Source organism: Macaca mulatta, chromosome 3 (genome assembly GCF_049350105.2).
Source record: "Macaca mulatta isolate MMU2019108-1 chromosome 3, T2T-MMU8v2.0, whole genome shotgun sequence".
Classification (NCBI taxonomy): domain Eukaryota; kingdom Metazoa; phylum Chordata; class Mammalia; order Primates; family Cercopithecidae; genus Macaca; species Macaca mulatta.
This window is the reverse complement of record NC_133408.1, coordinates 191,035,838-191,062,964: the sequence shown is the minus strand read 5'-3', so window position 1 is coordinate 191,062,964 and position 27,127 is coordinate 191,035,838. Positions and strand designations below refer to the sequence as shown.

Here is a 27,127-nt window from a genome sequence, read left to right as displayed (position 1 = left end):
CATCCACTAATCTGTTCCTCCATTTTGACCATTTTATTTCTAGACTATAATATAAATGGAATCATACAGTATGTGACCTTTTAGGATTGGCTTTTTCCCCCTCAGCATAATTCCCTGGAGATCTATCCAAGTTGTTGTATGTGTCAATAGTTGCTTCCTTTTTCTTGCTGAGTAGTATTTTATGGTATAGATGGACCTACCACAGCCTGCTTCACCATTCATCCATTGGACGACATCTGTTATTTCCAGTTCGCACTGTTGCAAATAAAGCTGCTATGAACATTCATGTACAAGTTTTTGTGTAAATGTAAATTTTCATTTCCCTGGGATAAATGCCCAAGAGTACAACTGATGTGTTATATGGTAGTTGCATGGTTAGTTTTATAAAAAACTGCCAAATTGTTTTTAAGAGTGGTGGTTTTCGACTGGTCACAGTGGCTCACGCCTATAATCCCAGCACTTTGGGAGGCCAAGGCAGGCAGATCACCTGAGGTCAGGAGTTCAAGACCAGCCTGACCAATATGGTGAAACCTCATCTCTACTAAAAATACAAAAATTAGCTGATCTGTGCTGAGGCAGGAAAATTGCTTGAACCTGGGAGGCGGAGGTTGCAGTGAGCTGAGATCATTCCACTGTGCTCCAGCCTGGGCCACAGAGGTAGACCCTGTCTCAAAAAAAAAAAAGCAATGGTTCCATTTTGCATTCCCACCAGCAGTGTAGAAGTGATCCCATCTCTCCACATCCTCACCAGCATTTGGTGTTGTTACTGTTAAGATTTTAGCCATTTTAACAGTTGTGTAGTGGTATCTCATTGTGGTTTTAATTTACATTTATATAATGATCAATGACTTTGAACATCTTTTCATACACTAATTTGCCATCTGTGTATCTTTTTTGGTGAAATAGCTCTGTGTCATTTGCCTATGTTCTAATTTGATTATTTTCTCCTTTTTCTGTTTAATATTGATAGTATTTATGTATTCCAGACATTTTAATTTTATTTTTGCTATTTATTGGAGAGCAGGGCTAACCCATAGGCAGTGTGCTAGTAATTTATTGGCTATGTGGATCGCAAGTATTTTCTCCTACTGTGTAGCTTTTCTTTTCATCCTCTTAACAGGGTCTTTCACAGAGCAAAAATTCTAAATTTTAATGAGGTCCATTTATCAGTTTTTCCTTTTATGGACTGTGTTTTTGGTGTCAAGTCTAACTTTTGCCTAGCCCCAGTTCCCAAAGATTTTCTCCAAAAAGTTTCATAGTTTTAAGTTCACAATCTAATGTGAACTCATTTTTGTGTAAAACGCAAGGCTTAGGTTGAGGTTTGTTTTTGTATTTTTACCTTTTGATATCCAATTACTCCAGTTCTATTGCCTTTACACCTCCATCAAAAATTGGTTTGCCATGTTTGCATGGGTCTATTTCTGGGTTTTCTATTTATTTCTATTGATTATTAAATCTATTCTTCTGCCAATACCATTGTCTTGATTGCTGTATCTATATAGTTTGCTTTAATATTGAGCTATTTCAAGATTAAAGCATTCTACTGTAGTCCCAGCTATTCGGGAGGCGGAGGCCGGAGAATAGCGTGAACCCAGGAGGCAGAGCTTGCAGTGAGCTGAGGTCGCGCCACTGCACTCCAGCCTGGGTGACAGAGCAAGACTCCATCTCAAAAAAATAATAAATAAAGAATTCTAGAGCTTGCGCCTTTCCATATATATTTTAGAATAAGCTTATTTATGTTAAAAGGAAAAAAAAACGAATTTGGTAGCAATTGCATTAAACCAAAAGATTAATCTGGGGGAGAACTGTCATTTTTACTATGTTAGGGCTTCCAACTCAGGAATGTCTCTCCATTTATTAGCTCTTCTCTCATTACATTTTGTGATTTTCAGCATACAGCTACTATACATGGTTTCTTGAGTTTATGCCTAAGTATTAATTTTCTTTGAAGTGATTGTATTAATAAGTGATATTGTTTTAAATATTTTTCCATGTGTTCATTGTTGGTTTGTAGAAATGTGATTGATTTTTCTGTGTTGATCCTGTATGCTATGATCTTACCAAACTCACTAGTTCCAGGAGACTGTTTTCTCTTTTTCTTTTGTAGATTCTTTGGGATTTTGTATGTAGATAACTTATGTTATCTGCATAGGTGTTTTTCTTCCTTTCCAATCTGTATGCGTTTTCTTTCCTTTTCTTGCCTTATTGCAGGGCCTAGTACTTCTAGAACCATGTTGAATAGGGTTAGTGAGAGCAGACACCTTGGCCTGGTTTCTGAACCTCGTAGGGAAAGCAGTCTTTCACTAGGAAGTATGATGTCTGCTGTAGCTTTTTACCATGAAACATCTTAGCTTTGTTTTCTTTCTCTCTCCCCACCCCTTTTCTTATTTAAAGGGGTTTAAGATTTAGGGATTGGCGCAAGTAAGATGACAAAGCAAAACGAGAGGCATTTTCAGGACTTCCTCTTTCAGGCCCGGCTTGCAAGAGCGCTAGGGCCAAGCTCCGTTCAGCCCTAATCGGTGCTGGAGCTAATCGCATTCGCGGCTCCAGTGCACTCTGCAGGGATGGGCCGTGGGGCCAGGGACCTCGGTCCCCTCTGGGCCTGTCCTGCCCTTCCAGGCAGCTAGTGGCTGCTGGCCGCGCCGCCTGCCAACCTGAGTTGGCCATAGTAGAGACTCAGATACCCAGCTCCTGAGCGGCCAGGGCCAGATTCAGCGTGTGTACGCTTTTGGCAGCGGTTCCCCAACCGAGAAGACACTCGGCTCGAAGAGAGGACGCGAATTAAGAGTTCCATGTTGGCGGAAAAAAAAAATGGATAGCGACAAAGTGCATCTACAATACGTGCAGCCAACGGAACGATTTTTGTTAAGGGGGCCAGGGATGGGCAGTTATATCTAAAATTTGGAAAGGGAAGAGGAAAGCGAGAAAGGCTTCCCTAGCTGGCGCCCCGGGGCGTTCTGCAGCCTCCAGCCCCTCTCCCCGCCCCCGCGCCGCAGAGCCCACACCTGCGCAGGTGGAGCCTGCGCGGCCGCCGGTGCTGGGAAGGTGAGCGGCACTGGGGGGCGTGGGAGCGGGGGGGCGGGCCGCGGGCCTCTCCCAGTGGCCGCGCGGAGGGGAGGACGCTGGCCGCGTCCGGAAGGGGGCGCCCCGGGCCCAGGCGCGACCGCCCTCGGGCTCCCGGGTCCCTTCCCACGCTTCCTCCCGGGCGGGCCGTACCAAGGCGCGGGGGGGAGCGGCGTGTCCCACTCGCGGAGGGGCACGCGGGCCGCGGCCGCGCCACCTGCGGCGGCGGCGGCGGCGGCCTCGGGCGGGTGGGGGCCGCGCGCCCGCTCCGCCCCCGGCCCCCGCCGCCCGCGTCCCCCGCCAGGCCCCTCCTCCCGGCGGCGCGGCAGAGCCAGGCCCGAGAGCTCGGCCGGCCGCGAGCCCGCCGGCCGGGGACGAGCGCCGCAGCTCATGCTGATCGCTGTCCTCCTCCTCCCCCTCAGGCGGCGCTGGCGGCGGCCCCGGGACCCGCGGAAGCCGGCATGCTGGAGAAGCTGGAGTTCGAGGACGAAGGTGAGTGCGCCCCGCCCGCCGCCGGCCCGGCGCTCCCACGGCCCGGCCGCCCGAGGACCTGGACCCCCGGGGACCCCGCGCCCCGTCTCCGGCGCAGCCCCACGGCGAGTTGCGTCCTGCGGAAGCCCGGAGGCCGGGGCAGGGACCAGGGCGGGGAGGCGGGCGCCGGCGAGCTCGGGCTGCGGGGTACCGGGCGTCCGCGGAGGGGACGCGAGCCGGGCTCCCAGAGCGCAGCCCGCAGCCAGGCATCCGCACGGATGGGCGGCCCTTTTGTCCTTACTCGCAGAACTCGAATTAGAGCAAGGTGTCAGGGAGCGCTAATTGTTTGTGCTTGTCACCATGCACTCGGAGGCAACCCCGAATCATACCCACAGTCCAGACCCTTAATCGTAGACTGGTGCCCTTATCTGTGCCTGTGAAGATACCACCGGCAGGGTGTGTCTTCTTTTTTAATGGGGAAAGTTAAATAGGAAAACCTGAAGAGGCTTATTGAATCGGTGTTGAGTTCAGGCGACCCTCTCACTCCGTCATTTCTGTCGCCTCTCCTCTCGGTTGTTTTTTCCCCTCTCCTGTCTTCTTGTGTCTTACAGGTAAATAACTTGGATCTTATCTTGAGGCTGTCAACATTTGAAAGGCACGAGGTCGTTCTTTGGCAAAATTAATATTTAAAATGGAATGTGACGAGCTTTCACCAGGATCTTATTTTGAAGCTGTTAACATTTGAAGGGGATGAGCTTGCTCTTATGCAAAATTAATATGTAAAATGAAATGTGATGAGCTCAAAGTCGGGAAAGAACTTTATATAAGATGCTTGACAATTCGAGGACTTGAAAAGGCCTTCTTCACACTGTCTTGTGTGCTTCCATTATTTATTTAGCAACTTCTCTTTTTTCCGGGAGTATGGATAGAATAAAGCTCTCGAGACAAAGAATGTGCCATGTGGATGCTGTCCCTTGTGCCAACTTTACTTTAATACCTCTGTTCATTCACAGTCAGGCAATTACTTAAATAAGCCTGCACAGCCAGCATGGACGTGTTAACCCAATAGAATTAGCCGGGTGCCTGTTATCTTTTAGATTCACTGCAGCATTTCACAAACACGTTAGCTGGAAGAGAATACGTTCATAGTCATTGTCATTAAAAGTGTTTGTCCATATTTATTGGTAACAAATGATGCATTTCAGAATTTTACCGGACTTAATTTGCATTTCATCCTACAGAAAAATAATCCAGGGTCTTCATTCGAACCCATCTCACTATTCCTCACTTTTATTATATTGCAGGCCAAATCTTGGCCACTGTCCACAGGGTGGAATGGTGTGCCCGTTCCATGAGACTTTGAATGTCTAAATCACCAGGGTTTTGTCTCTTGTGTTAGTAAGAATGACAATCTTTTACATTTACAATTTTTGCATGTTAACAGGGAGGCAAGAAGAGACTAGAGAGCAGCTTCTGTTCGAGAGGAACCGCTACTACTTATTTAGCTGTGTGACCTTGGACAAGTTACTTAACCTCTCTGTGCCTTGGTTTTCTCATATCTAAAATAGAGCTAATATCAGGGTTTTGAGGATTAAATGAGACAATCCGTATCATGGCATTTAAAAACAGTGTAAACCCATAGTGAGTACTTCATAAATGTTAGTTACTATTATTGCTTAAGTGCCATTAAGCTTGTACTGAATTCATGAGCTTTTTAAGACTTTTAGTAATGAATCTCAACACAAGAGATTCTTCTCAACACAGATTTGGTGTCCTGTCCCTTTTCTTCTTCTTACTTGAGATTTATTGATTTAATTATGCATTTCTCTAAGCAGATATATACTCTTTTTTTTTCTTTTGCATTGTGTCTGCCAATGTAATGAATGTAAAGTATTAAACCTAAGCATCTAAGAAAGGAATTTCCCCTCTTCATCCATCTATTTTTATCTGTATTGCTGTCTGTCATTCTTTTGAAGCACACTGAATCCCACGAATAACCCTGTCAAACTTTTCTAGATTCTTAAGGAGGCAGAATGTTAAACAGTGACTTCGAAGCTGAGCTGAGCTGGAAGAAAGAACAGTGTTGGCGTGGTAGTCCAAATGCCGCTTTGTTTCTTTTGAACTTTAAATCGCTTATTCATCCAGAATACAGGAAAATTGAGTATCAAGCAGAATCTCACACTTATTTAGCAGGGACAAAAGTCCCAACAGTAAGATATTACACCTCTAAATATCTTACATAATAGAGAGCCCTTGATGAGATCCTCATTTCATCTTTCAGCATCCGTCATACCCCATTAATGTCTTCATGTATGCATTGAGGTCTGGAGGCATTGCTTCAACCAAGATAGATTCGCTGTACGCAGAAACACATGATTATTCATAGTTTCGTTAACAAGATTTTTCTGTTTCCTAATAAGTTATAACTGATATTGTATTTGTTAGAAACATCTTGGAAGCACTGGTGAGGTTAGGAAGAAAGATTGAGTTCCACCCTACCTAGTTGGGTCGTCTTTGGCCTGGGTTATGACGGGAGCTGCCATCCCTTTTTTGCTGTCAACTCTTCTTACCACAAGAGCGACGTTGTAAGTAAGCGTGGGTTTGATGACCTCACTGCTCTATGGGAAAGTCTTGACCAAGTTCCTCTGTCTGTATATCCGTTAAGTGCAGACTTCTCTTACTCCGCAGGCTCAGTGGCCCTCCCTCTCTGTGCATAAGAATAGCCAGAGATCTCTTTAAAAGGCCGATTCCAGTTCTCTAGGTCTGGGTGGGACATGCCTAACACGGGCTGCTGCTGCTGCGGGTTCACAGACCCCTCTTGGAATAACAGGACATGGGCTGGCCAACTTTTTCTGTAAAGAGCCAGATAGTAAATATTTTAGCCTTTGTGGGTGTTATGGTCTCAGTTTCTGTCGCAACCACTCAATTTACCCTTGTAGTAAGAAAGCAGAAAGCAGCTAACACAATCCAATGGGCAGGGCTGGGCTCCAGTAAAACTTCTTTACCAAAATCCAGATTTGGCCCTCATAGTGTGCCGGCCCCCTGCTCTGTGTTTCCCTCACTGTGTCTGTGCCTTAGGAGGTGGCACGTGATTAGGGCTGCGTGCTTTCCGTGCCACACCGATCTTAGTAAGACTTCAAGGCGCAGCTCAAGTCTTATCTGGTCTCCGAGGCCTTCCCTGAATAACTTCTGTACTTCTCTGGCATTCACCTTTCTCTCCCCTGTGCCTATAGCAAGTTCTCAGCAGTGCTTCAGATATCAATGATTTCATTAAGTGTTTGTAGTTACTTTGTGGGGATATTGGGGGAGGAAATGATTCTGTGCATGAGAAGCCTTGCCCATAGTAATCCCCCCTCCCTTTTTTTTTGCTCCCTCCCTCCCTCAGGGTCTCACTCTTACCTGGGGTGAAGTACAGTGATGCGATCTCAGTTCACTGCAGCCTCAACCTCCTGGGTTCAAGTAGTGCTTCCGCCTCCCAAGTAGCTGGGACTTCAGGCTCATGCCACCATGCCTGGCTAATTTTTGTACTTTAGTAGAGATGGAGTTTCACTATGATGGCCAAGCTGGTCTCAAACTCCTGGGCTCAACTGATCTGGCCACTGCAGCCTCCCAAACTACTGGGACCTACAGGCATGAGCCATGGTGCCCAGCCAGCAATCCCTTTCTGTGTTTGCTTTTTACGTTTGTGATTGTTACACCGACCACATCTTCGCTGTGTTTGTGTTTATCTGTATTAACTGCTTTGAACTAACTTACTGACCAGGACCAAGCACAGGGTACTTTGTAAGCACCTAAACACAACTCACAAATGCTTTTTGAAGTAGGTAATTATTCAGCAGTTTTATCCATGATTAATAAACCTGCTCTACTCTGGCACCACTTCACGAAGTCTGCAGCCTCTTTAGAGCTGTCTGCATTCTCTCCCAGCTGCCGTAGGAGTTGGGCTATTTCAAGTTTTTGATAACTTGCTGTGGCAGTTTTACCTGCTTCTTAGCAGAGAGTGTCTTACCAGACTGACTGTGTCTCCTCTTCCTCCTCATTTGCCGCTTATTTCATCCCAGTTCAGCCATTCTGTCTTATTCTTCTTCACTTGCAAAGATTTTCCAAAGTAGAATCCAGGCTGGACGTGGTGGCTTACCATTGTAATCACAGCACTTTGGGAGACAGAGGCAGGAAGATTGCTTAAGGCCGGGGGTTCAAGACCACCCTGGGCAACATGATGAGACCCCGTCTGTATAAAAAATTTTAAAAATTAGCTAGGCATGGTGGTGCACACCTGGGGTTCCAGCTACTCAGGAGGCTGAGGTGGGAAGATCACCTGAGCGCTTATGGTTGCACCACTGTACTTCAGCCTGGAGTAATTTTTGTGTCTCAGACAACAACAACAATGAAGTAGAATCCTCTTTCCAGAACTTGCCTCAATCTTGCCTTTTTGGTTTTTTTTTTGACACAGTCTCGCTGTGTTGCCCAGGCTGGAGTGCAGTGGTACAATCTTGGTTCACTGCAACCTCCACCTCTCAGGCTCAAGTAATTCTCATGCCTCAGCCTCCTGAGTAGCTAGGATTACAAGCATGCGCCACCATGCCTGACTAAGTTTTGTGTTTTTAGTAGAGATGGGGTTTCACCATGGTGCCCAGGCTGGTCTTGAACTCCTGGCCTCAAGTGATCTGCCTGCCTCAGCCTCCCAAAGTGCTGGAATTATAGAGGTGTGCCACTGCACCCAGCCAGTCTTGCTTGTTTCTAGCAAAACTGGTCAACCTCACCTATAGTGATCAAAATAGGTAAAAGCAGGGGCCACGTTTCGTAGGAGGGGAAGAAAGCATTGTTTTTCAGTGAGGCCCAGGATTCAGGCCCAGATCTGTGATGAAGTGCCTGTATTTCCTCAGACAACCCGTGAGGTCTCGGGGCTTTGTTTTGTTGTTGCTGCTGTCATTAAGAGCTTTCTCTGTAAACCCAGGGGGCCGGTACTCGCTGATCTTTTGCTTTTCTCTCTAGCTCCAAAATCAGACCTCAAAGCAACCAATAATCACTCTTTATAAATAAACAAAACAAAAACGTGTGTTCACTCAAAACTCATTCACTCTCAGCTGGAGTGCACAACACCCTGAGTAAGTGGAGATCGGTTCTTGTTGGGAGACAAAACCATTGCAGCTGTTACAGTGGGTTTTGGCCACCCGAAGGGCCACGGTACCTGAATAAATACACTGTATATCTGTGCTATTAAAATGTCGTGGGGCTAGTACAGTTAGGGGGAGAATGTGTAAAAAAGACTCGGGGCGGGGAGCATAGTGAAAACAAGGCTTAGAAGCTGCTGGAACTTGCTTAAGGGAGAATTGCCTGTCTGTGTATTTGTGGTCATCTATTGAATTATTGCCTTGTCTCTTGGCTCTCACAGCCAAGAGTCAGCTTGCAAGTTTCTTGACTCTGCTGCGGGGCACTGACCTCTGCTGGTGGAGATACCAAAGTGGCAGGTGTGTGGGCTCAGCCTGGTACTTGCTGATCATTACTTATGACACGAGAAGGCTCAGGTGATTATCTGCTTTCCAAACTCTACCCTTCCCTGCTGAGTTCACACACTCCTCGTAGATAAGAGACTTATTGTCTCTGGATTATGAGTAGGTACAATTGTATGACATCCCTGTAATTAAAGTTGTTCCTCTGGAGCTGGCCCCGTATGTAACATATTGCCCTATTCCGTAGGGTCTCGGTACACATTTCAGTATCTCTGCAGTCAGGGTGTGACTTCACATTTGGTGGTGTCTCCAACTTGGTGAGGTAGGATAGTTGTCTTGGAGTAGATAGAGGTTTTGTTGCCAGAAGATCCCTGACTAGTTTAAGCAGTGGACGGTGCCGGGAGGATTCGGGGGTATCTGTAAGTGGGACTGGTCACCAGGCTTCGCAGGTAACTGGAACCAGCTGGAAAGTCATCAGGGCCCAGGGCATTGAGCACCTCTGGCCATTGCTTTAGGGCCACAAAACCTCCCATCTCAGAACTTTCTCTGCTTCCTGGTGAATGTGTTGAAGAATGGCCTCTTGCCCCTACTGCTGTTCAGCTCGAACCCCACAGCCAGCTGAGCTGAGTCCTTACCCATGCTTCGGACCCCTGTGATATAACTCACAGCCCATGCAGTTCCCTTTCCTCCTGCAGCGCAGGGTATGGACCCCTCGCTGCCCTGTCCAAGGCCCGCATCTCATCCTGTGCCCTCACCCTGGAGGTTGTGCTCTCCTTCAGGGCTCAGATTCCCCTGACACTGATCTTTCTGTGCCCATCTCCTTCCCTCCCCTTCCTTCTTCGGTTTGTTTTCTTTCTTTTTAACCAGGCTGATTCCATAAATGCCCGCATCCTCCCAGCTGTTCTAACAGGAAAGCTGTTTGACTCCAGGTCCAAGAGAACAGCTCCTCGCTGCTGCTCCTGGCTTGTTCACCTCTCTCCCTCACTCCCAGTCAGTGTCATCTTCCTATGAACCATTCTAGCAGCCGAGCTCTCCCAGCGCCTGCTCTGCCCCCTCCAATTAATTTGCCATGCTGCTGTTGGAGATATTTCCTTCAAACATATTTCTAATCCCGTCACTTTCATTTCTAAAGCCTCCGGTACTTTTCCTTCGCCTGTAGGAGTCCGCACTTCCCGGCACGCCCTCCTTGCCCCCCCCTTCTCCCTCCCCAGCCTCACCTGGTGCCTCTGTCCTTGCATTTCCCTCCAGCTACTCTGGCCTTTGTCAGCTTCCTCAAACTGCCTTGCTTCTCCAGGCCTGCCGGACTTTACAGACAGCTCCTGCTCTCTGGATCGTTCCTCCCTCTCTTTTGGCCACCTGCTTGTTTTCTCCAAGTCTCAGGTTAGATGCCACTTCCTCAGGGAAGCCTTCCCAGAAGCCCCGATGAGGACTTCCCATGCTGTCTCATGATCCCTCACAATTGATAGGTGCTGTTGGGGGGACACACTTCTTTGTATTTCCCAGTAGTCCCTCCTATTTCTTTGCCATTACATGGTAAACTCTGTGACGATGGAGACTGAAAACTTAGTATTTGCCCGGTCTTGAGGCTACCGGGATGAGTGAAACTTGGTTTTCAGTAAACATTTGTCACACAAATGAACGTAGGTATTTCGGAGCTTATACTTTTACTCTGGCACCTAGGCTTGCCATACTTCAGGTGGTTAATGTTATTTCTTACAAAGACATGAGGCATTTCTATTTGAGGCATTGGAGAAATGAGAGAAAATGCATTTGCTGTGTTGACGGTGCACGAATCAAAGAGCAGTGAGGGCGGAGCAACAGAGGAAGTGAAATGACTGAGTGAACCCCGGAGGTGTGAAAGGCTTCTCCGCCATACGGTGACGTCAGGGCTTGTGACGTTCGCAGTTGAGTAACTCGAAGGCAGTAGCAAGTGGGTAGAGTGGGACGGCTCGCCTGCGGAATCTGGCATCCGAGGAAAGCGCCTTGACACCTTCCTTTCATGGCCGTGATTACACTTGTGCTAAGGTTAGGGGAAACAGAGTCACGTTCATCTCTGATATGAAAAGGGAAGAGCGATTTTGGGGAAGGGAACTCGTCTGGGAACCTTCTGGCTAAATTTTAGTCACTTTTTAATCTGTTTTGTATGCTGCCTTGGCCGGGTGCTGTGGCTCACCCTGTAATCCCAGCACTTTGGGAGGCCAAGGTGGATGGATCTTTTGAGTCCAGGAGTTCGAGATTGGCCTCAGCAACATGGTGAAACCCTGTCTCTATAAAAATAAATAAATAATACAAAAAATTAGCCAGGCATGGAAGGTGGGAAGATCACCTGAGTCCAGGAGGTTGAGGCTGCGCTGAACCATAATGACATCACTGCATTCTAGCTGGGGCAACAGAGCGAGACCTTGTCTCAAAAAATACATACACACACACACACACACACACACACACACACACGCTGCCTTCTGTCCCACTTGGAGCTGTTTCCCACGTATCTGAATTTATATAACATCAATGAGTATTCTGAATATCATGCTAACTGATTCATTTTATTTTAGGTTGTACTTTGGTCATTTGTAACTAACAGGAAGTTGCTAGCAATAAATTGTTATTTTATGAATCCTTTTCCACATTTTCTTGGAAGTGGAATGTTTCATTGTTCCATCAAGACCTCCTCCCCAGTACACACATGCGCATTCTAACACACTTCTTTATCCCCTTTCCTTGACTCTCATTCTTCACATTGATTTCTCTAGCTTTGAAGCTTATACATACGATGTACCCCCCCTTTTTCAATGCATGTGTAATTAGAGCCATAGCAATTCAGAGCATGAGTCGGATTCACCTTAGAGTCTCCTTTCTTCTACTTAATGACTGTGAAACCTTTAGTAAGTTACTTAAAGCTTTGGTTTCTTCATGTGTAACTTGGACATAATAGTACCTGGCCAGGAGGATTATATATGGATTAAATAACATGGGCATGACATCCACTAGAGCAGGGGTCCCCAACCCCCTAGCCACAGACCACTACTGTTAGGAACCGGCCCACACAGCAGGTGGGCAGCAGACGAGCGAGCATCACCTCCTGAGCTCGGCCTCCTGTCAGATCAGCAGCAGCATTAGATTAGGAGCGCGAACCCTATTGGGAACTGCACAAGCAAGGGATCTAGGCTGCACACTTTTTATGAGCTTTTCTTTTCTTTTTCTTTCTTTTTTTTTTTTTTTTTTTTTTTTGAGGCAGAGTCTTGCTTTGTCGCCCAGGCTGGAGTGCAGTGGCGAAATCTTGGTTCACTGCAACCTCCACCTCCCAGGTTCCAGCAATTCTCCTACCTCAGCCTCCCAAGTAGCTGGGATTACAGGCACTTGCCACCATGCCCAACTAATTTTTGTATTTTTGTAGAGACGGGGTTTTACCATGTTGGCCAGGCTGGTCTCGAACTCCTGACCTCGTGATCTGCCCACCTCAGCCTCCCAAAGTGCTGGGATTATAGGCGTGAGCCACAGTGCCCGGCCTTCCTTACGAGACTCTCACTCATGCCAAATGATCTGAGGTGGAACAATTTCATCCCGAAACCATCCCCCCCACTCCCCCATCCACGGAAAAATTGACTTCCACGAAACCGGTCCCTGCCAAAAAGATTGGGGACCGCTGCAGTAGAGGGCCTGGGATGTAGTACAGTCTCCATCAGCAGTAACTATGATGATGACTAGGAAGACAAGAAGAAACCGAGCAAAAATTTTAAGCGATTCCAGCGATTCTGTTCCTCTGCACTGTCAGACTTTGCCCCGTGTGAACACAGGTGTGTATGCCACAGACAGTTGGCAGCTTTTGCGATTGGATGTTTGTGCTTATCCCTATTCCTGAGAAATGCCCTTAGGGAAGATGATGTGTCACCATTTTACAAATGAAGAAATTCAGGCTCAAGGGTATTAATTTGCTCAAACTCACAAGAAAGGCTGTAACAGTTCTGATCTAGGGTTGGTCTAGATGCTTCTGTCTGTCTTCTCCATTGCCTCCCATTTGAACTCGGAGTACCTTGGGTAGTCTCCCTTGGTGAACACTGGCTTCCTACCTGACATCTATTGGTGACTTATTGTAATGGCTCTGCCAATGGTTTTTTCGTGTTTTGATTTGCAGTAGTAATTCTTGTCAGTGCTGTCACACAGTGTAAAAACAATGGCACGCCATGGTAGAAACCGCCAGAGGACGCACAACAGAAAGATCCGTTATATTGCAAAATCGCAAAGGTGCACACATTTATGGACATATGTGTAATCTCTGCGGAACTCCAGTGTTTCATTACGAGTTAGGATAGCCTTTTGTCAGAGCCTCAAACTTCAGGACTCTTGTGGGGACTTGGATGAATTGCCCACCTTGGATTCCTCAGAATAAATTCACCGAATTGCTCTGCCACTCTTGTGACTCGGTGGTTTGCTAAATACATTCACTTACCTCTTTTCCCTCCTGAAGTCTGCTGAAATGACATAGATCAATGAAATCGATTACAAAGGTAGTCATTCTTAATACAAACAAAAACTTAGGTTTTGGAGAAGTCAATAAAGTGGATAAACCTTTGTCAAGTCTGTTCAGGAAAAAAATGGGTGAAAATGCAAAGCTTTAGAAAGAAGAGAAGCTTCTTAACTATAAATGCAGAGATCTTTAAAAGTAATGTTGATCAAAGCACACTGGCCAGGCATGGTGGTTCACGCTTGTAATCCCAGCACTTTGAGAGGCCGAAGTGGGAGGATCCCTTGAGCCCAGCAGTTCAAGACCAGCCTGGGCACCATGGGAAAACCCCACCTCGACCAAAAAAAAAAATATGAAAACTATCCGGGTGTCCTGATGCACGCCTGTGGTCCCAGCTACTTGGGACGCTGAGGTGGGAGGATAGCTTGAGCCCAGGAGGTAGAGGTGGCAGTGAGCCAAGACCACACCACTGCACTCCAGCCTGGGCAACAGAGATGGTACACTTTAAATTGGCGAGCGCTATGAATGTGAATTATATGTCAAACTATTTTTGTAGGTTTTGTGTATGTGTGTGTGTGTATGTGTCTGTCTGTCGCCCAGGCTGTCTCCAACTCCTGAGCTCAAGCCATCCTTCCACATCAGCCTCCCAAAGTGCTAGGATTACAGGCATGAGCTATTGCACCCAGCCCCAATAAAGCTGTTTTTTAAATAAGGTAATTGAAAGGTCTTATTCTTCTTCTGCTACAGAAAAGCATGCTATTCTATTCAGCCTGTTTATGGATGAATTCTGTAAATCTTTTCAGGAACAGTTAATGCCTTATTTAAATTTTTTTTTTTTTTTTTTTTGAGACGGAGTCTCACGCTGTTGCCCAGGCTGGAGTGCAGTGGCGCGATCTCGGCTCACTGCAAGCTCCGCCTCCCGGGTTCCCGCCATTCTCCTGCCTCAGCCTCCTGAGTAGCTGGGACTACAGGCGCCCGCCACCGCGCCCGGCTAATTTTTTGTATTTTTAGTAGAGACGGGGTTTCACTGTGGTCTCGATCTCCTGACCTTGTGATCCGCCCGCCTCGGCCTCCCAAAGTGCTGGGATTACAGGCTTGAGCCACCGCGCCCGGCTTAAATTATTTTAGAACAGGGAAATATGGAAAGCTTCCCAGGTCCTTCTGTAAGGCTAGCTTGATCCTGAAATCAAAGCCAGAAGAAGATAGCACACGAAGAAGAAAACAGGTGATCAGTCTTAGATTTAAAATGTGGACAAAGCTCCTAAACAAACACTAGCTATGCAGTATTAAAAGTCTAATATATTGTGGTCAAGTAAGGCTTACCTTAGAAATACAAGTATTCTTCTGTAGATTAAGAAACCTAGGCTGGGCGAGGTTGCTCATGCCGGTAATCCCAGGCCTTTGGGAGGCCAAGGTGGGCAGCTCAGGTAATCCCAGCCCTTTGGGAGGTCAAGATGGGCGGATCAGGTAATCCCAGGCTTTGGGAGGCCAAGGTGGGTGAATCACTTAAGCCCAGGAGTTTGAGACCAACCTGGGCAACATGGCAAAACCCCGTCTTTAATTTTTTTTAATTAAAAAATAATTTTTAAAAAATCTATTAAGGAGCTGGATGTGGTGGCTAACACCTGTAATCCTAGCACTTTGGGAGGCCAAGGTGAAAGGATTGCTTGAAGCCAGGAATTCAAGACCAGCCTGAACAACATAGTAAGACTCCCATCTCTACAAACAATAAAAAAAAATTCGCCAGGTATGGTAGCAGATGCCTGCAGTCCCAGCCACTCAGGAGTCTGAGGCAGGAGGATTGTTTGAGCCCGGCAGTTTGAGATGGCAGTGAGCAATGATCATGCCACTGCACTCTAGCCTGGGCGACAGAGTGAGACCTTGTCTCAAAAAAAAAAAAAAAAAAAAAACCAAAGACATCTATTAAGAAATCTAGTCCCAGCTTCTTGGGAGGCCGTGGTAGGAGGATCTCTTGAGTTTGAGGCCAGCCTGGGCATTATAATGTGACCCTATCTCTAAAGAAAGAGAGAGAAAGAAAAAGAATAAATTGCTTAAGGAATTAATGTCGTTGATAAAGGAGAGAAACTGGTAGTAATCTCAGTAGATACTGAAGTAGCAATTAATAAAATTCAACATATGTTCCTTTTTAAAAATCCTTAATAAACCAGGGATATGAGGAAACTTCTTTAAGTTGCTAAAGGTATACCTGCTGACAGCCAGCAGGGGCAGCAGCTGTCTAATTCCTGGTGCAGGTGGAGTCTCCCAGATTCAGGGAACCGGAAATGTTTAGGTTTTCTAATTTTTTTTTTTTTTTTGAGACAGAGTCTCGCTCTGTCACCCAGGCTAGCGTACAGTGGCGCAATCTCGGCTCACTGCAACCTCTGCCTCCTCCTGGGTTCAAGTGATTCTCCTGTCTCAGCCTCCCGAATAGCTGGGATTACAGGCATGTGCCACCACACCCAGCTAATTTTTGTATTTTTAGTAGAGATGGGGTTTTGCCATGTTGGCCAGGTTGGTCTTGAACTCCTGACCTCAGCTGATCTGCCCACCGTGGTCCCCCAAAGTGCTAGGATTACAGGCGTAAGCCACAGCGTCTAGCATGTTTTCTGATTTTTTGCAGATTTTGGAATATTTGCATACACGTAATGAGATACCTTGGGGATGAGGACTCAATTTTACACACGAAATTCATGTTTCATATATACCTTATATACATAGTCTGAAGGTTATTTTATACAATTCTTTAATAACTTTGTGCCTGAAACAAAGTTGGTGTAGATTGAACCATCAGAAAGCAAAGGTGCCACTGTCTCAGCCACCCCTGTGGGCAGTCTGGCATCACCGTGGTTCCTGACTCTGAATTTATATGCTACTGGTAACCGTGGTTCCTGACTCTGAATTTATATGCTACTGGTAACCGTGGTTCCTGACTCTGAATTTATATGCTACTGGTAACCGTGGTTCCTGACTCTGAATTTATATGCTACTGGTAACCGTGGTTCCTGACTCTGAATTTATATGCTACTGGTAACCGTGGTTCCTGACTCTGAATTTATATGCTACTGGTAACCGTGGTTCCTGACTCTGAATTTATATGCTACTGGTAACCGTGGTTCCTGACTCTGAATTTATATGCTACTGGTAACCGTGGTTCCTGACTCTGAATTTATATGCTACTGGTAACCGTGGTTCCTGACTCTGAATTTATATGCTACTGGTAACCGTGGTTCCTGACTCTGAATTTATATGCTACTGGTAAATACAGCGAATAACCGACATGTTGAGGGTAACTTATGGCATCATGTTGGTGCTCGGAACGTTTTGCGTTTTGGAACATTTGGGATTTTACGTTTTTGGATTATGGATGCTCCACTGTACCTGCCAAGGTGATTCTCACTCTCCTGGCCTGGCTGGTGCTTGCTGCTTCATCCCTGTGAGCTCTCCTTGGCCATCACCATTGCTCCAGCTTCATCACTGGGTTCTCTTCCCTGAGAAAGGAATCATTGGCTGTAGTAGGTGCTTTAATTATGTATTAGTAGTTCCTAGAATTCTATGCAAAGCCGTTTTAAAACTCTGACGGGAGCCACATACAATTTCAAGGTCATTGCTTTGTCCTTGACTTTCCTTTGGCATTGATGGCAACTCACTTTGAACTAATTGGGCAAACTCTGCCTTGATCCTGCCTATGCTTTTTCTTCTTTCCTAATAACTCTTCTACTGCCCCCTTATTTAGAAGAGTGTGTGCATTTTCTTGCCCATGTACACATTTGCCCACACACACAAAACCAAATGCAAAAAGCATGGAAAGGGGAAAAATACTAACAGACTTCATTTACTCTGCTACCTTATAATTGTAAATCCTGTAAAATTATGTTTAAGATTTGCCTTTGTTTCTGTTCATGTTTCTAGGCACTTTAGAAAAACTTATGGACTTTTACTTTATTTTTTGAGATGGAGTCTCGCTCTGTTGCCCAGGCTGGAGTGCAATGGTGCGATCTCAGCTCACTGCAACCTCTACCTCCTGGGTTCAAGCAATTCTTCTGCCTCAGCCTCCCAAGTAGCTGGAATTACAGGTGCCCACCACCATGCCTGGCTAATTTTTGTATTTTTAGTAGAGATGGGGTTTCACCATGTTGACCAGGCTGGTTTCAAACTCCCGACCTCAAATGACCCACCTGTTTCGGCCTCCCAAAGTGCTGGGATTACAAGCATGAGCCACCATACTTCGCCTATTTTACTTTTATTTTATTCTATTTTTATTTATTTTGAGACAGAGTCTTGCTCTTATCACCCAGGCTAGAGTGCAGTGGCATGGTCTCGGCTCACTGCAACCTCCACCTCCTGGGTTCAAGCAATTCTCCTGCTTCAGGCTCCTGAGTAGCTGGGATTACAGGCATCTACCACTATGCCCGGCTAATTTTTGTACTTTTAGTAGAGATGGGGTTTCGCCATGTTGGCCAGGCTGGTCTCGAACTCCTGACCTCAAGTGATCTGCCTACCTCAGCCTCCCAAAGTGCTAGAATTACAGGTGTGAGCCACCGTGCCCGGCCTTATTTTTTTTTTAATAGAGATGAGGTTTAACTGTGTTGCCTAGGCTGGTCTTGAACTCCTGAGCTCAAGTGATCCTCCCACCTTGGCCTCCCAAAGTGCTAAGATTACAGCCATGAGCCAACACACCCAGCCAACTTATAAGTTTAATTTTTTCTTTTCCATATACTTCTGACTTTCATATTCCTCTTCTTTGCTTATTTCTTACTCAGATATTTTTAAGTTTTCTAAAAAGAGAAAATACTATATGAATATAGTAAACTTGTATTTCTAAATGCAGAATAAAGTACAAAGATACATTTTAACATTGATAATTTTTTTGGAATTACAGTGAAATTCAGCATATTAAAATTGTGAATAAGGAATTGGGTTTTTTTTTTGTTTTTTTTTGTTTGTTTGTTTGGGGAGTTTTTAAGTGAAGTTTGGGACAGTGTGTAAATTTTGTTTTAAAATGCATTTTATTCTTATACACTTAGTCTTTAAGACAAATTTTGAATCTTTTACTATGACCTGTGATTAATGAATATGTGGGGTTTTTTTCTGTTAACATGATTCTTTTAAAAAAACTCAACGCTATTAACAATAACAACAAAAATATCCTAATATTACATAACATCAAAGAATGTCCTTGCATAAGATGATATTTTTTGTTTCAAAATTGTATTATGAAAATTTCTAAACTTATGAAGTGGTAGAGAGAATGGTTCAATGCATTCCAAATAGCCACCGTCCACCTTCAACACATCAATTCTTGGGACAGCCTTGTTTCATCAACACCCTCACCCACATCCCCACACTCGAATTATTTGCAGGTGAATCCCAGGTCCAGTGATGCCTTGGTGCTTCACGAAGCAGTGTGCCTGCCTGCCCGCCCTCCCTCGCTCTTGTTGCCAGGCTGGAATGCAATGGCGTGATCTTGGCTCACTGCACCCTCCGCCTCCGGGTTCAAGCGATTCTCCTACTTCAGCCTCCCCGAGTAGCTGGAATTACAGGCACCTGCCACCACGCCCAGCTAATTTTGTATTTGTTTAGTAGAGACATGGTTTCTCCACATTGGTCAGGCTGGTCTTGTACTCCTGACCTCAGGTGATCTGCCCGCCTCGGCCTCCCAAAGTGCTGGGATTAGAGGCGTGAACCATCACGCCCAGCCTAGTAGTGTGCATTTCTAAAGGCCCTTGGTGGTCTGGTCCTGAGTAACATTCCTGTCGCATCTCCAGCCACATCCCATGAGTGCTAGACTGCAGCTGTTTCAGACTAAGATACAGCTACATCATTCTTCAAACATGCCATGCTCTTTGGGACCTCTGTCTTTGTATATGCTATTGCATCTTCCTAGAATGTTTCTTCTTCTCTTCTCTCGCAAGCACTTCCTTTCAGGATCCAGCTCACATCCCCTTGGCCGTGAAGGCTTCTCTGGCTCCTCCTGTGTGTGTTCCTGTAGCACTTTGCAGTACTTCACCCGCAGTGCTTATCACACTGCACAGTCCAAACACTCCTGCAGGGCGGGGACCAGCCTGCCACGGGGCAGTATTTGGGGTGTCTCCTGGGTCCTGCAGAAGCAACCTGCCTTCTTCAAGGGTCTGTGGATTCTCTCAGCTTTCCTGGTCTATTCCTGCGGTAGTTCTGGACCAAAAGTTCACAGGGCAAGTTTCCACACACTGCTCTGTCCATCCGAGTGGGAGCTGCAATCCAGTCCTGCTTCCTATCCACTATTTTCCCTTGAATATGTGTATTAAAATACAATAGTGGTCGTGATAAAAGAGGTGGGGGTTTAACTTGTCAGGTGTATGAGTGTGTGTGCATGTGTGTATGTGTGTCTGTGTTCATGTGTGTGTGTGTGTGCTCCTGTCTGCATGTGTGTGTGCCTGTCTGCGTGTGTGTGTGTGCATGTGTGTTTGTGCCTGTCTGTGTGCGTGTGTGTGTACATGTGTGCATGCATGTGCACCTGCTTCCTCCCGACCTCGTTGCCTGCGCTGGCCAAGCGAGCTTCTCTCTTATGGTAGCGGGACTGCAGCTCCAAAAGCCCACCCTGAGGAGAAGCCACTGAGCCCTGCAAGGCACACATACATTCCGCCTGGTCTTCACACCCCGACCACCCACAGCACTGTTAAAGTGAACCCTCTGACCAGTGGCAAAATCTGCTTGCCAAGGAGGACGTCAGTAATTGACTGAGTCAGGGCCCCACAACTACAGGAGCTGGTGTGAGTGAGCAGTTACTCTCCTCTGTACACAGAGGCTCTGATCATGCTCTGTGTTTATCCTGCTGGTGTGCGAGTGGTAGACGGGGGCATTTGGCTTGCAACAGGCAGAGTTCCCAGTGGTGTTGAAGGTACAGCAACATCATTAGAGAATCAAGGGTTTTGATTTGCATTTCTCTAATGAGCAGTAGTGTTGAGGTTTTTTTCATATTCTTGTTAGCCATGTGTATGTCCTCTTTTGAAAAATGTCCATTCATGTCCTTTGCCCACTTTTTAATTGGGTTGTTTGATTTTTTTCTTGTCAATTTATTTAAGTTCCTTATTGATCCTGGATATTGGACCTTTGCTGGATGCATCCTTTGTAAATATTTTCTCCCATTCTGTAGGTTGCCTCTTCACTCTGTTGATAGTTTATTTGCCATGCAGAAGCTCTTAAGTTTACTTAGATCCCACTTGTCAACTTTTGCTTTTGTTGCAATTGTTTTTGGCATCTTCGTCATGAAATCTGTGCCCATTTGTATGTCCAGAATGGTATTTCCTAGGTCGTCTTCCAGGTTATCATAATTTTCAGTTTTACATTTAAGTCTTTAATCCTACCATTTGACCTAGCAATCCCATTACTGGGCGGATGCCCAAAGGAATACAAATTGTTCTACCATAAAGGCACATGCATGTGTATGTTCACTGTAGCACTATTCACAATAGTAAAGACATGGAATCAAACTAAATGCCCATCAGTGGTGGATTGGATAAAGAAAATGTGGTAAATATGCACCATGGAATACTATATAGGCATAAAAAAAAGAATGAGATCATGCCCTTTCCAGGAACATGGGTGGAGCTGGAAGCCATTGTCTTTAGCAAACTAATACAGGAAAAAAAAAACAGCTCCTTTCTCAGGGTCCTCTCTGGATCCACACAGCTCCTCTCTGGGGGTTCCCTCTGGATCCACATGACCCCTTTGAGGCATCTTTTGTTCCAATGTAAAGGTGAGGAGACTGGGGCTGAGAGCCCAGTGCCAAGCGGTCGGTGGTCGGCAAGGAGATTGTGGAAAAGCCATTGTGATTAGTGCCAAGCGGTTGCTGGTGATGGGGGATCAGAGGGCCCAGGTGGAGTTCCATGCCACAGCGCTGAACTGGATCGGTCCTGGCAAAGTGGGCTCAGGGCCGCAGATCATCACTGCAAGCTGTTTGCTCTGAAAGAAAGGCAGTGGAGTGGAGTGAACCGCCACAAGGTCAAGTGGAGATGGGGAGAGAGAGCAGGAAGCAAGCTGGTGAGGGGCAGAGGTGAAAGAGAGCACGCAGGGATGGGACGGAGAGTCACGATGGAGGGAGCAGGGTCTCAGAGTCGTCCACTGACTGCTCTGCCTCTTTTCTCCTCTAACCCAGTGTCCACGCAGCCCTAATTTTTTTAGCCTCCTGTGTGAGCCCCTGCGTGGCTCCTGGTCACCTCCAGGATAAAGTACAGAGCACATGCCAAGCGCCCACATAACTGACCCCACGGCCTCCCTGCCGCCCTGCTGCTGCAACCCTATCACCGTGGCGTGCCAGCCCCTGCCCCCGTGTCCCCTGCCAGCTCCTAAGGACACCCTCAGATCTGAGGGGCTCAGGCCTCTGCCTGGAATCCCTTTTCCTGCCTTCAAGATGCAGCTAGAGACAGTGTCACCTCCCCTGAGAGGCCGTGTTGGGGTGCTGGCCAGAGCGCTCAGCAGAGCTGTGGGAACGGGGCGCCTCCTGGTCGGCTCCAGTGAGACCAGAGAGTTGGTCACTGGAGTGGGGGTGTCTGAGTTGGAGGTAAGGTGGATCACCTGAGGTCAGGAGTTCAAGACCAGCCTGACCAACATGGCAAAACCCCGTCTCTACCAAAAATACGAGACTTAGCCAGGAATGGTGGTGTGCGCCTGTAATCCCAGCTACTCAGGAGGCTGAGGCAGGAGAATCGCTTGAACCTGGGAGATAGAGGTTGCAGTGAGCCGAGATCATGCCACTGCACTCCAGCCTGGGCAACAGAGCGAGACTCCATCTCAAAAAACAAACAAACAAGCAAAAAATGCTTGGGGCTGCTGCCGGGCATGGTGGTTCACGCCTGTAAGCACTTTGGGGGGCCAAGCTGGGCAGATCACCTGAGGTCAGAAGTTCAAGACCAGCCTAGCCAACATGGTGAAACCCCATCGCTACTAAAAATACAAAAATTAGCCGGGCGTGGTGGCAGGTGCCTGTAATCCCAGCTGCTCGGGAGGCTGAGTCAGGAGAATCGCTTGATCCCGGAAGCCAGAGGTTGCAATGAGCTGAGATCCCGCTACTGTACTCTAGCCTGGGTGGCAGACCAAGACTCCGTCTCAAAAAAATAAAAGATAAAATAAAAACCAAAATGTTTGGGACCGGGAATGTTTCAGATTTCGTTTTTTTTCAGATTTTTAAGTATTTGCATCACACATACCAGTCGAGCATTCCTAATCCAAAAATCCAAAATCTGAAATGCTCTGATGAGCTTTTCCCATGAGTGTTGTATTGATGCTCAAAACATTGCGGATTTTGGAGCATTTCAGATTTCAGGCTTTCAGATTTGGGATGCTCAACCTGTATATATCACTGTTGTTATTTTTAGAAAACGTGTTCATGCCTCTTATTGCTATTTCAAATAATAATTTCTGAAAACAAAGTTTAAATTATTTCAGGCGTTATTGTAGAAGATACCGCATCAACCCCAACTGTCTTTCTTCCATCTGCCGAGTCTTAGAGCGCCCCAGGTCGCTCCTGTTTGCCCCCAGGTCCCATTTTCACCCTACCTCACCCGTCTTTCTCACCAGGGAGGCTGAGCATAGGACACATCGACTGGGCCTCCGTCCTCTGGGGTCCTGCTGAGCTTAGCCAGTGGGGAGCCCCCAGAGGGGGCAGGCGGTTACTCCTGCGGCTCCCTCATCCTGGGAGGCTGCCTCTACCTGGCTGGACTCCTCGAACGACGGTCGCTGCCCCACCCAAGGGGACTGACTCTACCTGATTCTCTCCTTCTGGGTTTTGTAACTGTTCCTCACTCCAGGTCTAGGGCTGGTAACAGCTTCAGGCTACTGCACTATTTCTTGGGGTTCCCTGTGCACCTCTGCCTTTGGGAATGGTCCCATAGACAGTCACTTGCTGAGCATCATCTTAGAAATGGGGCTGCACACCATGAAGTTGAGCAGGCAGAGGTGGGTATGCTGGTCAGACCCCTGGACTGGTGACAACTGCCGGGCAGTGCACAGAGCTGGAGTGATGGGGGTCAGAACCAGACCATGGCAGCAGCCCCTGCGCCTGCTGATGGGACAGAACAGGTGGAAGCAGGGGGGTCCCCAGGTTGCTTCACAGTGAGCAGCGGTGGCAGTGTCCTGCCTAGGGAGGGCTCTGTGCTTGGGGTCTCTGGCTTTGTCCCCTACCTGTGTAGGTCAGTGGGGGAGAGGCACACTCCAGGTCTCTGCAGTGTGATTTTAGAGTTGACAAGCCTTATACCTAAAAGCTCTCTTCCGTTTCACAAATACAGATAAGGATTAAAGTAGGAACACCCTGCAAGAAGGGACTCTGCTAGCTGACGCTCACTCTGCAGCGCACGCAGCGGCTCCCAAACCTGAGGGCAGGTTCAGCAGAGGATGGGCATCCTGGGGAGAGGCGTGCTGAGTGTGTTACTCCTCTCTCCTCTTTCTCTTTGCACATAAGTCCAAAGTCAAAAGCACTGCATTTAATTCATCTCCTTTAGTGCTGCTGGTGTCGCTGTCCTCCCACAAAAGGGAGCACAGAAAGTGCTGAAGGGAGTAAAACATTGGTGCTGACAGAGACTCACTCTGTCATCCAGGCTGGAGTGCGGTGGCATGACCTCGGCTCACTGCGTCCTTCGCCTCCCAGGTTCAAGACATTCTCAAGACTCAGCCTCTCAAGTAACTGGGATCACAGGTGTGCACCCACACGCCCAGCTGATTTTTGTATTTGAGCTGAGGTTTCGTGTTGGCCAGTCTGGTCTCAAACTCCTGACTTCAAGTGATCTGCCCACCTCGTCCTCCCAAAGTGCTGGGATTATAGGTATGGGCCACCGTGCCTGGCCCAAGATTGATTTTTGCCATCTTAATGTCATCTGAGATGATGAGTGTGAGATCTAGACCACCCCACGTAAGTGCGCCAGTGTCTCTTCTTAGAAAGCTGTTGTGTTGCCAGCCTTCCCTGCAGTTCCCACCGCTTGTCCTCGTGGGATGGGGTGGGCTTCACTCTGCGGGATCCATGCCTCACTCATGGATCAGATCGTTCCTTTTTCTGTCTGTGCTCAGTAACCTGGCCTCCATCTCTGTACCATTTAATTGATATTGCAGTTTCCTTATCACCTACTGATTTATTTAGCTTGAATCACCAAGTCCCTAGAAGACTGATGGTTACAAAATTAAGCATGAAGCTGAGGAATAGATCCTGGAACAGGGCGGCCTCTGACAAGCACTGCACTGCCCTGGATCTGAGCACCTTTGAAACTGCAGCAAGCATTGCTTAGTAATGAAGGTGGTTCTGTGGACAAAATCTTTGCATCATGGTATAGAATACAAAGAGGAAGATGCTGAGGGGTGTAACCATTGATCAGCACTCCCCTGCCCTCAGTGGGTGGGTTCCCGATGAGGAAACTCCTCCTTGGCATTCTGACCCCAGTGTGCTCTGCTCCCACCCTGCAGGCATCTCTTCTCTGTTCCTTCTTTTGACTTAAAAGCAGAGAATATTAAAAAATGACTTATTTAGGTCCCTGTGGCCATTTTCACAACTTTGAATTGAAAATATTGGCTGGGCGTGGTGGCTCACGCCTGTAATCCCAGCATTTTGGGAGGCCAAGGTGGGCGGATCACCTGAGGTCAGAGGTTCAAGACCAGCCTGGCCAACATGGTGAAACCCCATCTCTACCAAAAAAATACAAAAATTAGCCAGGCGTGGTGGTGGGTACCTAAAATCCCAGCTACTCTGGAGGCTGAGGCAGGAGAATCATTTGAACCTGGGAGATGGAGGTTGCAGTGAGCCAAGATCAAGCCACTGCACTGCAGCCTGGGCAACAGAGCAAGACTCCATCTCAAAAAAAAAAAAAAAAAAAGAAAAGAAAAAAAATATTTGTAATGTGCTAACTAAGGTTTTGTTTTTTGTTTTTGAGATGGAGTCTTTCTCTGTCACCCAGGCTGGAGTGCAGTGGTGCGATATCGGCTCACTGCAAGCTCCACCTCCTGGGTTCAAGCGATTCTCCTGCCTCAGCCTCCCGAGTAGCTGGGACTACAGGTGCGCGCCACCAGTCCCAGCTAATTTTTGTATTTTCAGTTGAGACGGGGTTTCACCATGTTGGTCAGGATGGTCTTGATCTCTTGACCTCGTGATGCGCTTGCCTTGGTCTCCCAAAGTGCTGGGATTACAGGCATAAGCCACCACGCCCAGCCCACACTAAGATGTCTGTCTGTTTATTTGTTTATTTGTTTGTTTGGAGACAGGGTCTCACTCTGTCGCCCAGGCTGGAGTGCAGCGGTGCAATCTCAGCTCACTGCAAGCTCCACCTCCCAGGTTCACGCCATTCTCCCGTCTCAGCCTCCTGAGTAGCTGGGACTACAGGTGTCCGCCACCACGCCCGGCTGATTTTGTTTTTGTATTTTTAGTAGAGACAGGGTTTCATCGTGTTAGCCAGGATGGTCTCGATCTCCTGACCTCGTGATCCGCCCGCTTCAGCCTCCCAAAGTGCTGGGATTACAGACGTGACCCACACTAAGGTTTTTATAGTCTGGAGATTGAGCAGCAGTCCCCGTGTATGTTGACGTTTTAAAAAGTGGAGCAGGAGATAAAGGTGGCGCTGGCAGCCTCCGGGGTAGAGCGAGCTACACAGGTGATAGGACTAGGTCAGCAAGTTCGGGCTGCTCATGACAGGAGAGGTGTGTCTGCAGTCAGTCACCCAGATTGTGTGGCGAGGGAGCCCCGAATGGTGGGCACGGAACCACTAAGCATGGACTGTTTTCTTAGGTCTTTTTTTCTTCTCACATTAGAAGCTTCCCTTTCTAGTTGAGGCCAACCCCTTCTGAAATTGGAGTAACCATTCCCAGGAGTGATGGGATGAGCCTCCTTTTGGACTAAACAAGAGTTACAGGACTGGACCAAAAGAAATGTGGAACTTGAGGGTGGGAGGTGAGTCCTTAAGCTCTGCTTCTCAGGGCGTCCAGTTCCCTCACTGTGTGGGTGTTTCCGGTATCAGTGGGGAGAGAACCTGGGACGGGCAGATTGATGGTAACTGTCTGGTTAGTAGTGGATTCTTTTGGCAGTTGTTATCTTTATAAATAGGACACCTTGAAATCCATTTTGAGTCATTGTCTCATCTACTGTCCTGCGCTTAGTTTGATTAAGGTGTATAAGTAAAACGAATTTCATACTGGTATCTGTCTGTTAAATTATCCTTTAGTATTTTTGCCTGACTGATAAACGATTAGTGATAGTCTGTCTTGTCCATTTTCATAGAATTAAGGCCAAGAAGACTGAAGAATTACATCGTCTTACAACACATTTTTTTTTTTTACAAATTCTTTCAAAATTAAAATTCTATGTAAATGGGTTTCAGAAGAAGTAATTGGTGACTGTAGTGCTTATCTCTGAAACATACTTGTCCAGTTGTTTGCTGTATTTGCAGGTGTTTTTAAAATGTGTATGGTTGAATGAACATTTGAAGGTCTTCTACAATCTTACTCAACTGCATTTTTTTGTCTATTTAATAGAGTTAGAAAATAGCTTCAATATAAAATATACTTGCGAACATTTTAAAGCTTTATTTAGATCAATGCTGTTTCACTTAAAAACAAATATTGCAGTGGTGTGTGACTATAGTCCCAGCTATGTGGGAGGCTGAGGTGGGAGAATCCCGTGAGCCGAGGAGTTTGAGGCCAGCCGGGGCAACATAGTGTGCGACCC

The 27,127-nt window shown here is 46.9% G+C and overlaps 1 protein-coding gene across 13 annotated transcripts in view; it reads left to right on the top strand.

Annotated features, from left to right (window-relative positions):
- Nucleotides 1-27,127, top strand: part of PRKAG2 (protein kinase AMP-activated non-catalytic subunit gamma 2) — a 326,330-nt gene that overhangs the window by 244,270 nt on the left and 54,933 nt on the right. For 6 of the 13 annotated variants that reach the window (XM_015135316.3, XM_015135315.3, XM_028846491.2 and 3 more), the window contains one exon: nucleotides 3,486-3,555. The exons of 5 other annotated variants lie outside the window; for them this stretch is intronic. In XM_015135316.3, coding sequence (XP_014990802.1) covers nucleotides 3,486-3,555 — 70 coding nt within the window. Of the gene's footprint in view, nucleotides 1-2,470; nucleotides 3,046-3,485; nucleotides 3,556-27,127 lie in introns of those variants that run through there. 2 more of the 13 variants (XM_077997755.1, XM_077997754.1) reach the window with 1 other exon arrangement.